We start from the raw sequence: 12,448 nt of genomic DNA on the forward strand, positions 1-12,448 counted from the left end.
TTCTACGACTGAGGAGACTAATGGGTAGAGGAAATCAACGCACTCATTGAACCTTCCAAGAATTCAACGGGACGCTTTCCGAGTAGAGAATGAGAGCAAGAGGAAATAACACAATAATGTGGGTGGTCCCACTAGCGATCCCACCCTGAGAACCAATCTGGCTGGGGGGAACTTGCTGGTGCACTGGCACAGAATGGTCCACGGCCGTATGCACGAAGCTACGGGTCGCACGCATCATGAGGGCATTATGGAATGTCTGGACTCATTTTGCCTTGTCATTTCCAACTCACATCCGCTCCCGCCTGTGATGCAACTGCCCTGTAACAGTGGAATTTTAGAGACAGTCTGTTTGCACTGGGGCCATGACGAAGCACATTGAGGGAAACCCACGTCTTGAATGGACAACCATGAAAAGTTTTACAGAGAGTCTCCATTGCACACATCACACTCAGGAAGGTGTCTCCATCGCCAGAGATGTAAAATGAACAGAAAACAATTGCACACAGTATGAGGTGAGGCCCGTCTGTGATTTTTAAAACACACCTTTTGAAAGAATGGAAGGACGTCTGTCACAATATTAACTTGGCCTTTGAGAGGTACTTGTACTGTTTTCTCACTGCTTCTCTATGTCGTCAGGAGTAAGACGACAACTTAAACATTCTAGCTTAACAGAATGCTTGCAAAGTTGCAATGCAGAGACTTATAAAGCAAATACTTCCCTTCTAATGTACTTTGTTGTGTAAATCCAGATTTTCCATACATAACATGTATTGAAAGATAGAGTACGAAGGAAATGAAGCAGTATCTACATTTGTTTCAGTGACTAATAAGCAAAAATAAAACTTCAGCTGTGATGCCACGCTTTTTAGAAATCAGACATATAATAAGCCACAGATTTATAGGATGTGGTCTAATAAACCTAAGAAAAGTTTCATTTCCTCCTCGCCAAAATGGTTCACTCCCTGTCTATGCGACTAGCTTTGCAAAGTTAGCAGATGTCTTTTTTTTTTGTTAAATGTGTAAATTGAGAGATTTAACGAGCACCAACAATAATGTGCCCCCCTGAATACATGCACGCGGGCACGCGCACGCGCACACACACACACACACACACACACTCCCTCCCTCCCATATCCTTAAATATGAAATAAAAATAGCCTCTACTCTAGCAAAAAGGTAGGTTACCCAAAACACCAAAAGGGACAGCGTTTGCCATCTTGTTAATCCAACCACTGATCAGGAAAAATTTATACAACCCCCGAAAAGGGGGAAGCAGGGAATAAGCGAAGGATTCAGACAAAGAACTTTTTAAAAGGTTGCTTGCCAGCATTTCCGTGAAAATAGCATTAACTTAGCAATTACGGGAAAAAACACTCTTTCTTATCTGAACGCACTTATGCCACGGGTCCCGCCCTATTATGGTCACTATTAGACATGTTAATAGCCCCAATGTAATGACTGTGTGGCTAGCTTTAAAAGGTATGTGAATAGCTAACTAGAAAGAAGTGACTCATGCCGGCCCAGGTGAATATTGATTTTCTTAGTCATAATTACTCAGTTGGTCTACCAACTTTAATTCTCTGGAGGGGGGGGGCTCAAGGGATAGACTCCAGCCGCCTTGTAAGAAAAGACAGGGAAGGGACAACGAAAGTTAAGTATGGCTGGGGTACAAAGTATCCTGCGTGTGGCACTGGTGAATGCCACAAAGTCACCCGATGTGACTGTGAATGTCCTGAATCAAAAGCTTCCTCCCAGCCCCTGAGAGGGGAGAGTGTTGAATAGGACCCAACACATCTTCGTTAGCAAGTGGAGGATGGTTAGTATCCTCCCCTGAACCGTGTGCCGTTGCCATAGTCCTCATTTAACAGCAGTTTTAAGGCTACGCCCCTGTGCCGTGTGCTCCTCAGCAGTTGCTATACTTCCCTGTGGCTCACTTGCAAAAGGGGATCACAGCATCTCCCTCTCAGGGTTGTTGGCGGGTCCTAGGTTACTGGAAGCTCAGTGCTTACAGGAGGCGCCTGGCCCATAGGGGGCGCTGTGTTGCATCGCACTCTGATCAGTACTTCCAGGGATCCCGGTAGCTGCCCCTGGCGAAGCAGGCGAGGTTGGTCTGCCACCCCCATCCCCTTTTACAGACACACGGAGCGTGTCACAGTGGGGTGAAGCCCCTTGCCAACAGAGGTGAGGGAAGGCTGGACTCAATCCTATGAGAGAGAGAGGACACACGTGAGCTAGGGCAGAGAGAGGGGGGGAGAGAGAATCCCACAAGGGAGAGAGAGAGAGAGAGAGAGAGAGAGAGAGAGAGAGAGAAGCGGGACTCATCAGAAGTGGGGCCCGAACTCATGAACCATGAGATCATGACCTGAGCCAAAGTCAGATGCTTAACCGACTAAGCCACCCAGGCGCCCCCTACTTCTGACTCTACTCTGGCGTGGGTTCTGCTGTGCTAACCCAGAGCCACCTGGAGCACAGCCTCGCTGGGATTTCCCTATCCCACCGCAAATCCTGAACTAGTAAGTACTGCAAATAATACCCAAGCAGCTTCCGTGAAAACGTCCACAGCAAAGCAAGCCCATCGCATGGACACACATGCTCCTAGAACCTTGCCGAGTGTTTGTGCTGGTCGCCAGCAACTCTGGCCAAGCCCCCTTTGTACGCACTGGATGCTCACAGCAGCCCCTGTGTGACCCCCCGTTCACTGGCAGAGAAACTGAGGCACAGAGCAGCTACGTAACTTGCCCAAGTCCCCACAGCCCATGAGGGGGCGTCTGCGTGTCTGGCCTATTCCCGATTTAGGGATTTAGACCCAATGCTGGAAGCGGGGCACATCAGGGCTTCCCCCAGAAGAGGTTTCTGTGTCCTGAGGGCAAAGCGGAGACATGAACGCAGTCGCTGGCCTCAGAGATCTCGAGTTATAAGGAAGAAACCCAGTCTTTCTGTTTCATTTTCCTCATACTCAAAATGGGTGCCTAGTTCTCCTTTATCTGCCTCGTAACTCTGACCAAAGATTAATGAGTTACCATTTGCCAGGCCGCTGGGGCAGGAATAACTATACGTGCAGTGTGTGGCCTTATCATCCAGGGTCAGAATGGACAGCCGGCTGCACTTGTTAAAACCTGGGCCAGGGAGGGGCTGCTGAGAAAAGGCTTCGCTCAGGCCATGGGCTGGTGCACACAGAGGGAGGCCTCCCTGTGCTGTCACACCCAGACCCAGTAAAGAACACGGGCCTTACGTGTTCACCGGCCCAGGAAACTGGAGTGCAGGCACCATCGTGGGTGGAGAAGAGGGCGTTTCCAAAGAGACCAGGAACATCTTCAGTTTTGTTTACATCTGGCCAAAGCGGGGGCCATCACATAGGAAGATTTTTCACGGGACACTAACACACCGAGTTACTAACCAGAGTTAGGGCATGTTGCGGTGCACGGAAGCACCCTCGGTGTCGCCTCAAGTGGGAAGAAGATACAAAAGTGTAAACAAAGTATGATTCCAATCCTGTGGAACACTTTTAAAGTTTCGACACAGGGATGACGGGGAAGAAACACAGCCAAATATTAAGGGATTATAAATGGGTAAAAAGACGGTGGGTGTGCACATTTTCTTCTCTACGTTTCTCCACATGTTTTCAGTTCTCTTAAAGGGCTGCCTACTACTTCTTACATGAAAACAAGCTGGTGAGGATGAACGAGTACACCTTTTCTCTCGCTGAAGGCAAGACGTGTGTACCCGTGTTACATATTACTCTACGCCTAGGCCTGTTCCCTGTCCCGGAGTCCCAGCACCCAGCACAGCCCCCAGCACGTAGTAGGTGTGCTGTAACTGTTTTTTAAAAGATAGACGTTTCACTAATTGGCTCTTAAATATTCACTTTTCGTAAAAAAAAAACAACAACAACAACAAAACCTAGCATTAATACAAAATCGTTTGCCATTCAGGTCTCAAGAGTTACTTAAAATTTTTTTATCTGCATTGACTTCGGCTTTTCTGAGAACGAAAGCATGTTCTACATGGTCTTTATGCTTTGAGACTACTAATTTGAAGGGAACTGTCACTCCCAAGCACGGAGCAATATGGGGTATTGACATAGTATTGAATTATTTAAAAGAAATTAACAATGCTTCCTGTCCTTGGACAAGCGCGGCTGCGAGGAAAGCCATTCACAGCTGCCTCAGGAAGGTATCACTCGCTGCAGAGGACTGAGCATTTCTCAGTGCCCCGAATTCTACAAGAAAATCCTTAAGTTCTAAATAACTAGTAACAAAGGCAAAGTCGAGGGAGTAACTTCTCTTCCCCTGGGAGCTGCGGAACGTCCCAGGAAATTATTTCCTGGGGGTCAAGTCTAATGGGATAACATCATTCTCACGGAAGCTCCACATGACCCTGGACCGTGCGCCTTTACGGGGAGCCAGGCACCTTGGGTTCACGGGTGCGCCACCCTCCACCCTCTCCTCGCAAACTAGCATTCTTATGGCTATGATAAACCTATCGGTGATCAGAACACCCAGACATCACGGCACCCGATGATGTGACGGCAACCCGGAGGGAATGTAGGGGTCACGGTGGGTGCAGCCTGCCCTAACGCGGGGTGAACTTTGGACGGGCGGTTGCATTTCAGAGCTAGCTCATCTCATACCGTCATTCTGCTCCGAGACCTACCTCCAAACACCAGGGCTCCCCAACCTTTTGTAGGGAGTGGCTCCTTTTCATGTCCCTGAAGACTTGAGTGCTGACAGTGAAGTCTGAGGGGGGGTAGAGGTGCTGACAGTCATGTCCCTGAGTGCAGCAAGGGAGGGGGCACTGCTGCCAGGAAGAAAGGGGAACAGAGTGAGGCTTGGGAGGGAGGGGGACGCGGTCACCAAGGCATTCATGGCCCCCAGCCTGACTTTCTTCCCTAACCCACGCTTCTCTACAAACTCCGAGCATGGTTCCCGATGCGACCCCAGGACTCTTCCACCTCCCTGCCTTCCAGCTTAGGGCCCCCTGTAGCAACATCTTAAATACAGCCTCCTTCATGCAACCTTTCTGTTACATCCCTTCCCGCTGTCCCCACCTCTGCCCATCCTTCCCCCAGTGGACATGGCTGCTCCTTGCTCTGAGCCAGCTGGCCAGCATTTTCTCTCTCTCTCTCTCTCTCTGTCAACTTACCTTACTGAATCTTCTATTAATTTAACCAAGTGATACTGCTGATAGTTCTACCCTACAAAAATGCAATCACATACGGTTCCACCCAATACTAATCTAGGGCTATCTGGGGATCTGTCTGGTCACCTTCTCCTCTGCCGGACTACGATTTTGGAGAGGCAACTACGTTTACATCTCTGGACCCCTCGAAAAGATCCGGCAGCACACAGGTATGCGTGCTCAAGAAGCAGGTGCTGTACTCAATTTCAGCCCGGCTGGAGCCTATCATGACAGCTGCTTCCTTGACTGCCGACCCTGCCGGGGGCTTTAGACAGGAATGTGCACGCTGTTCCTCAACTCCTCACAACCACCCTGTGAGGTAGGTATTGTCATGCCCATTTTACAGAGGAGGAAACTGACTCAGAGACGTTAAGGAGCATGCCCAAGGTCACACAGCTAGTAACTGGCGGAAGGGGAATAGGGACCAGGTCTCGGTCGACTCACGGTGCTGCTGTGTGGACTCGTTTGCCTGTCCAGACATTCCCTGTTACTCTATAAATGGGGTAGAGATTTTAGGGGGCATAAAGAGACCTGGGGTCCAAGAAGGGCTATTTCACAACAGAGAAATACCACTCTGATTGCCTTTTAAAAAAGAAAATGTCTAGGCCCTTTGTATGCATGTGATGACTTCTCTACTCCAGTCTTTAAAAGGGTTTATATGAAGAAAAAAAAAGTGCCATAAATAAATTCTTCACCCTTCTTAATCCTGAATAACAGAATTCAGGACTAAGAGCATGAGACTGAACTGAGCACAAAACCCACTATCTTATGTTCTGATTTCATCAAATAGCAGCAGAATGAGCATAATGGATGCTAAAGACTCTGGGAGACAGCAAATCGATGGAAATAAAGGACGAATTCTATAAACAGCAACTGTATTTCCAGAACAATTTACATGGCTACCATATTACCTGGTCCTCCCACAGTGGCAGCAGGGTGGGGGTGGGGCGGGGGGGAGGGTGTCCAGGAGGATTAAAACCATCCAAAGGCCACATGAACTCCCCAAATGGGAAGGGGTCACATGGCCTGCAAGCTGGTGATACTCCAGGGTCCTAGCTGGCTGCAGCTGTCCCGGTGTCTGGTCTCGGAAAGCCACCATTGCCAGAAGCCCCGAGGTCTGCCCCCCAGAAAGGGCAGCCCAAGCTCCCAGAGGTAGCCCCGGTTGCCCATGCCTGGAGGTCTCTGGTCTCCGTCTGGGAAACAGAACGCCCCACTCTGCACTTCCCCACACAGCGCTCATTTGTAAACAGGAATGTGAGTCATGAGGCAAGCAGGAGTCCATTTTCAAGATTGGCCCAGCTTTACAACTAAGGTAATCTCATTCTGCCTTGTCACAGCGGTGACTCACCTTACTGTCTCCCATCAGAGGTGACACGGTTTAACCCTCCAACTGTTCCTGGAAGGAACCCAGCAATATGAGGGTTGAAATCCCTGTCTGCTCACTCTGTTTTCTAACAAGGTGCTGAGAGCAAAGAGGCAAGGCCCCCAAGGGCAAGTGTCCCAGAGGAGTTTGGGAAAGAAATGTATCTAAGGTTACCATAGACCACGGCATCTTTATTGTCTTCCCATGGCCTTTCCTCGGGTCTATACTCCCACAAGGGCCTGTGGCTTATGCGGATATGTTACTTACACACACACACACACACACACACACACACACACACACACTTACACACACACCCCTCCATCTAAAACCCAGATCTGCCATTCCTGGGAACCTCAGAGCCAAATCTGCAGGTCATCTCAACCAATTCTGTAGGAGCTCCTAGCTTCGAAATGTGTAAAATTATCCTCATTCCCTTCTTGTCTTCTGGGCGTACCCTGCTTTTCTTTTTTTCTCATTTCTTTAAATGTTCATTTCCAATCTTTTGGTATAACGTAAAGTCTTCTAAGCCACTTCAAATTTTGGAGGATAAAAAAAATGGCTTCTAAACAAATTCAAATGTATATACAACTACAAAATCATTTTGTACTGAGAAGGAACTGTAGCCGAATCTCCCCTTAATAAATATATAACTCATCAACGGATCCTAAAGATTAGAAAGCAGGCATCCACGGAGTTTTATGCTCCGCATCCATTCGTGCTTTTTCTGGTACCAGTACCTTGAATTACTTAGGAGGTACAACCCCAACTCTCAAGCCATGTGGACCCCTCGGTCCAACTGCACTCAACACATCACATCCCCGTCCACAACCACTGGTTCAGACGATAAGATCTCTCTGGACTTCAACCTGTCTTCATTAGGTGACATCAACCCAGAGCCAAGGAGAGAAATGGTGTCCTGGTAAATGGGGGCCCCTGGATCCAGCCATGCCTGATGCATGCCACCCGTGTACTTCTTTGTTAGGAGTTTGGGGTCAATACACTTATTTTGCTCAGGTCAGTTTGGATTGGGTTTGGAGACAGAGAGAGGCATCTTGACTGGAGTAGTCCAGGTCACCTTAATCAGACTGACCTCAATAATTACCCACCCACGGATCAAGGGGTAATGTGGAAAGAAATGGAGACACTTCAGAAAAAGTAAATGAAAACGCCGTGAGTTTCATGGTCGTGGCATGATGAGGAGACTATTATAAGGCAGTATTTTGGAACAGGCACCTGGCCCTTTTTAAAGTAGGAATGAATATGGCTTGTGGCCTGGGATGGAGAGAGGGGCCCTGAACCACAACACCTACAGGAACTGACACTCAGCCCCCCTGCTCTTCTGGTGCCTCCGATGTCACTGGCTACACTGCCCTAAGATGTGGTCTCCAGCAAGCAGGAGCCACGAACACTTAACAGCACCAGATCGGCCTCCCTTCTCCAGAGGCACCGCCTATTTGTGACAGACGATTTCGAAAGACACATTTCGTCTGGAGAAGGTGAAGGTACGAAGCTGTGGCATGTTAAGAGAGAAGGCAGACGGAGCGGATGGCGGGTTTCAATTTCACTGGTGACTCAGCACCTGATGACATGGGGTGCTGACCAGTTCTGGGCCACGGCCACACGGATCAAGCATCAAGATGTGTCACCAAAAAAGTTGTGGTGACATTTGTGTATTCTACTATTTTGTCTCTTTGTGAGCTTATAGCTCCTTCCACAAGTGGTTGGGCAATATTTAAATATTAATGCAGCAGAATGGAACCCAATGAGCTAGAAAGTACGATTTGCTTTGCCAGGAAAAATAAAAAGGAAAGGAGGAGTTGAAAAGCATTTAAAAAACAAAAACCCGAAAAAATATGAAAGCCTCCAGAGATAAAGATTTCGCATGAAATAATGTTATTCAGATCCAATATGGCGAACAGCTGCTACTGGCTGTTGGGAGAATTGTGAGCCCACCTCTTAGAAAGAAAAAACCAGAAGTTTTAAATTCTGTCTCAGAAAAGTTTGATGTGATGGTTAATTTTATGTGTTGACCCGACTATGCCATGGGGTGCCCAGATATTTGGTCAAACGTTATTCTGAGTGTTTCTGGGGTTTGGGACAAGTTCAACATGAAAACTGACAGACTAAATAAAACCGATGCCCTCCGTAATAATGGGGGTGGGCCTCATCTAATCAGTTGAAGGCCCGAATAATAGAAGGCTGATTCTCCCCCCAAAAGAAGGAGGAACTTCTCCTTTTAGCCTGGCTGCCTTCAAGTGGAGCATAGGTTTTCTATGCCTTCAGACTCAAACTGCAACCTTGGCTCTTCCAGGGTCTCAAGCCTGTCAGCCTTTGGACATGAACTACACCATCAGCTCTCTTGGTTCCCGGGCCTTCAAAAACAGACTACACTACATCACAAGCTCCCCCATGTCTCCAGCTTACCTACTGCAGATCTTGGGACTTGCCTGTCTTCATAATCGTGTCAGCCTTACAATAAATCTCCTTATACATACACACACACACACACACACACACGCACACGCACACACACGCACACACGCACGCACATCCTATCAGTTCTGTATCACCCTAATATATTTGGGTTGTATTTTTTTATGTTGTTTTCTCCCCCCAAGCAAGAGGGAAAGGATTATTTGTGGGTCTCTAAAAGAAACCAGAATTGTGAATTTCTAAGACCCAATGAAATGGGTCTTAGAAATCATGTAACCAATTTCTTTCACGATTTTATTTTAAATCTCTACGTCTAGACATAAAAGGACCTACCCAGGACTATACAGAGAAGAACAAAGCAAAACCGAGACTTTAAAAACTAGGAGTTCAGGGTTCTATAGAGAACATGGAAGAATCGTATTTTGAAACTGCAGCATCTTTGGAGGCGTAAGAAATCCATTTGCGAGAAAAGCACTGGCAAGAGCCATTCCATTAAAGAAGCAAACTAGCAAAATCACAATTTTTTTTTAATTGCTAAGAGGGTAAACTCCTCATATCTCTTTATCACGTATTCACATGTACACACATGCATACAAACAAGGACGCCAGAAAGCAAATAAGCCACAGCAGCCACCTATCCAACCGTCCGACCCGGTAAGTAAAGCCCACATACACATTTGTGACCTTGGAAAGAGAGTTCAGGTCTGCATGGGTCACGCTGTTCTAGCTTTAACCTCCATCAATAATTCTCACCTCTTGAAGGTGAGGTAACTCTGGTGGGGACTAATTACATTTGAAATACGTTGTCAACCAACTTAACACAGACGCAGAGAAAACTGTAATCAGAGCTACAAACAAGCCACCATTTTTGTCATTAAATGGTAAAGCCAAACCACGACACTGTCGCTGACGTGGCAGGTGGAATGTAACGTCTGATGTTCACGATTATGTTCCAAAACTGGGAGTGTGTGTGAGTGACAAAGTGTGAGAGTCTACAGGTGCATATGTGTGGGCACATGTGCATAGACCCGCGTGCACGCACACGTAGGCGGATGGCATTGAATATGGAAGCCAATGGCCCATGGCCGGGAATGGCTAGTGGAACAGCTCACGTACTGAGACTTCTTCTTCCCGTGCCATTGTCAGTGACCCTGAGCCATCCTGCTCGGAGGTGGCATGGGGCAAAACATGATCACCGTCCCTACACTCAAGGGATAGAATGAATGAAGTCAGCCTTGGCCCTCAGGGACCAAATCGTAGTGAGAAAGACCAGGATCCAAATGGAAGGCAAAACAGGATGGACCCAGAAGAAACCCGTGTCAAGTGCATCCCTACACTCGCCCTTGTACACAGCACAGGTCACCTCTTCTCAACCTCAGCACAGAAACAAAGGCAGGGCCTCAGAGCCACTGCCACCTAGCTGGCTGTGCGCCCCGCATTTCTGAGGGCCGGTTTGTCACGTCACTTGAGGGTACCCTCTAAGGGCCCTGCCCACCACCCACAAAAGCTCCAATTCTGCAGGGCTAGCAGAACACAGAGGAGGGGAACTCACGAGGTGCTCAAATGGCTCTAAGTACAAATCCAATGTGCCTCAATTTCTGGACATGGCCCTTATATAACAAGGGGAGAGTTGCTGAAGAAAGTTATATCCAAGGAGAAAAGGCGACACGTGGGCAGGAAAGCTTTCTTTTACGAGATAAAAGCTTCACATGGCCCAGAAAAATATTTTAGGGATATGGTATCATGAATGGGGTTTGAAGCGTCATTTCAAAAGATGCTTATTGGTTAAAAGAAAATGTTGCCAACCTGCTTTGTTTCCTGGGAGAAAAAAAATACTTCAAAATAACAAATGTTGAGAAGCTAGAAATAAAACATATATAGTTTTCATTACAGTATCATAAACAACAAAAGGGAAGTGCGTATAAAATAGTTTATTAAACTGCTTCAAATTCTGTGTCCCTCTCTTCTCCTCTCTCTCTGCCCCTCCCCCACTTGCTCTCTGTCTCTTTTTCTCTCAAAAATAAATAAACCTTGACAAAACTAAAAATAAAAAAAAAAAGTTTATTAAAGAGTTTAGGATAAAGTAAAAATAACTTACTTGGGTAATTCTGAACAAGAGATACTTTTACTTTTCAGCTGGTATGAACACTAAATGAGCTTTTTTTTTCAATCTTTTTTAAACATTTATTCATTTTTGAGAGACAGAATGTGAGCGGGGGAGGGGTAAAGAGAGAGAGACACACACAGAATTCGAAGCAGGCTCCAGGCCCTGAGCTGTCAGCACAGAGCCCAACATGGGGCTCGAACCCACGAACCATGAGATCATGACCTGAGCTGAAGTCAGGACACTTAACTGACAGAGCCACCCACACGCCCCCTAAATGAGCTTTTTTTAAGTAAAGGTCAAGGCTCTACTGGGACGTAAGGTAATAACTCCAAACGGCTAACCTTAATATTGGTAAATTAGCCAAGGCACGCAAAAAAATGAATGAAGTTCTAACGGATGTCGCTGGAACACTCCGTGAAGTCTTTTCTGAGGCCATCCTAATTCCTTGGAAAGCCAGACACAAGCGGAGTGCCAGTACATCCCTCCCATCTGCCTCCTCAGGCAGTGACGAGGTTCCGCGCTGACCTCAGCACATGGCAAGGGAAGCTTCTCCCTGCAACCAGGCTGCGTAGCCGTGATCCGCATATGGATCTGAGAGTCCCTGCCCCTAAACGTGCAACCTCTCCAGACAGACAAAATGCCGATGAGCTCAAGAAAAACCATGCTCAGCAATTAACTTCGAGAGAACGGGAGTTGATCCACAAGGGCAGGCGTGAACTATCAGCCCGTCCACCTCGCCCAGCAACGACTACGAGGGAAGAGCTGGAGGCAGAAGCTGGCGTCCAACAACCACAGGCTGCGGAAAGCTGTGTGAATCCGGCTAATAGAGGCTATCTAATGATGTGCCTTTGATGAGATTCCTGCTAAAGGGAGGTTTCCTTGTCCCAGACTAGCCTTTGGGCAGGCATGCGGGTCCCTATCGGGCCACCTTGCGCCGTGAGCAGCACTGCGCAAACTCCAGGAGGCGGGGGGCGGGGCGCTGACTAGCACTTGGAGCGTCTACCAGCCAATCCTCTCCTTAAAAACCAGCAGAGCTCCTACAGGGGCTGGGTGTGCCTGGGGATCTAGCTCCCACTCGGGCAATTTGGAGCGCTTCACTCTGCAAAAGAAAGCAGTGTTGGTAAACAGCACCCCCCTCCCCTCTCAATGGAGCCCAAATGTTTTAAAATGCAAATAACAGGTTTCTGGAACAGCCCCGGAATCTCCCCTGGAAATGTTTCATAATTCACCTCTTGTTAGCCACAGGAGCCCCAATTACATTTCTTCTTTTCTCATTTCCACTAACCGATTATTAGCATTAGATACCATACTATTTTCTGCTAATATGTTTCCTGACAACATCAAACTCTGGAGGGTCTTCTTGG

General features: G+C 47.6%; 1 protein-coding gene across 27 annotated transcripts in view; it reads right to left on the reverse strand.

Annotated features, from left to right (window-relative positions):
* Positions 1 to 12,448, reverse strand: part of TCF7L2 (transcription factor 7 like 2) — a 201,465-nt gene that overhangs the window by 70,858 nt on the left and 118,159 nt on the right. For 12 of the 27 annotated variants that reach the window (XM_030334056.1, XM_030334055.1, XM_030334060.1 and 9 more), the window contains one exon: positions 4,654 to 4,797. The exons of the other annotated variants lie outside the window; for them this stretch is intronic. In XM_030334056.1, the coding sequence (XP_030189916.1) occupies positions 4,654 to 4,797 (144 nt within the window). The remainder of the gene's footprint in view (positions 1 to 4,653; positions 4,798 to 12,448) is intronic. 27 annotated transcript variants of the gene reach the window in all.

The sequence above is a fragment of the Lynx canadensis genome, chromosome D2 (genome assembly GCF_007474595.2).
Source record: "Lynx canadensis isolate LIC74 chromosome D2, mLynCan4.pri.v2, whole genome shotgun sequence".
NCBI classification, from domain to species: Eukaryota; Metazoa; Chordata; class Mammalia; order Carnivora; family Felidae; genus Lynx; species Lynx canadensis.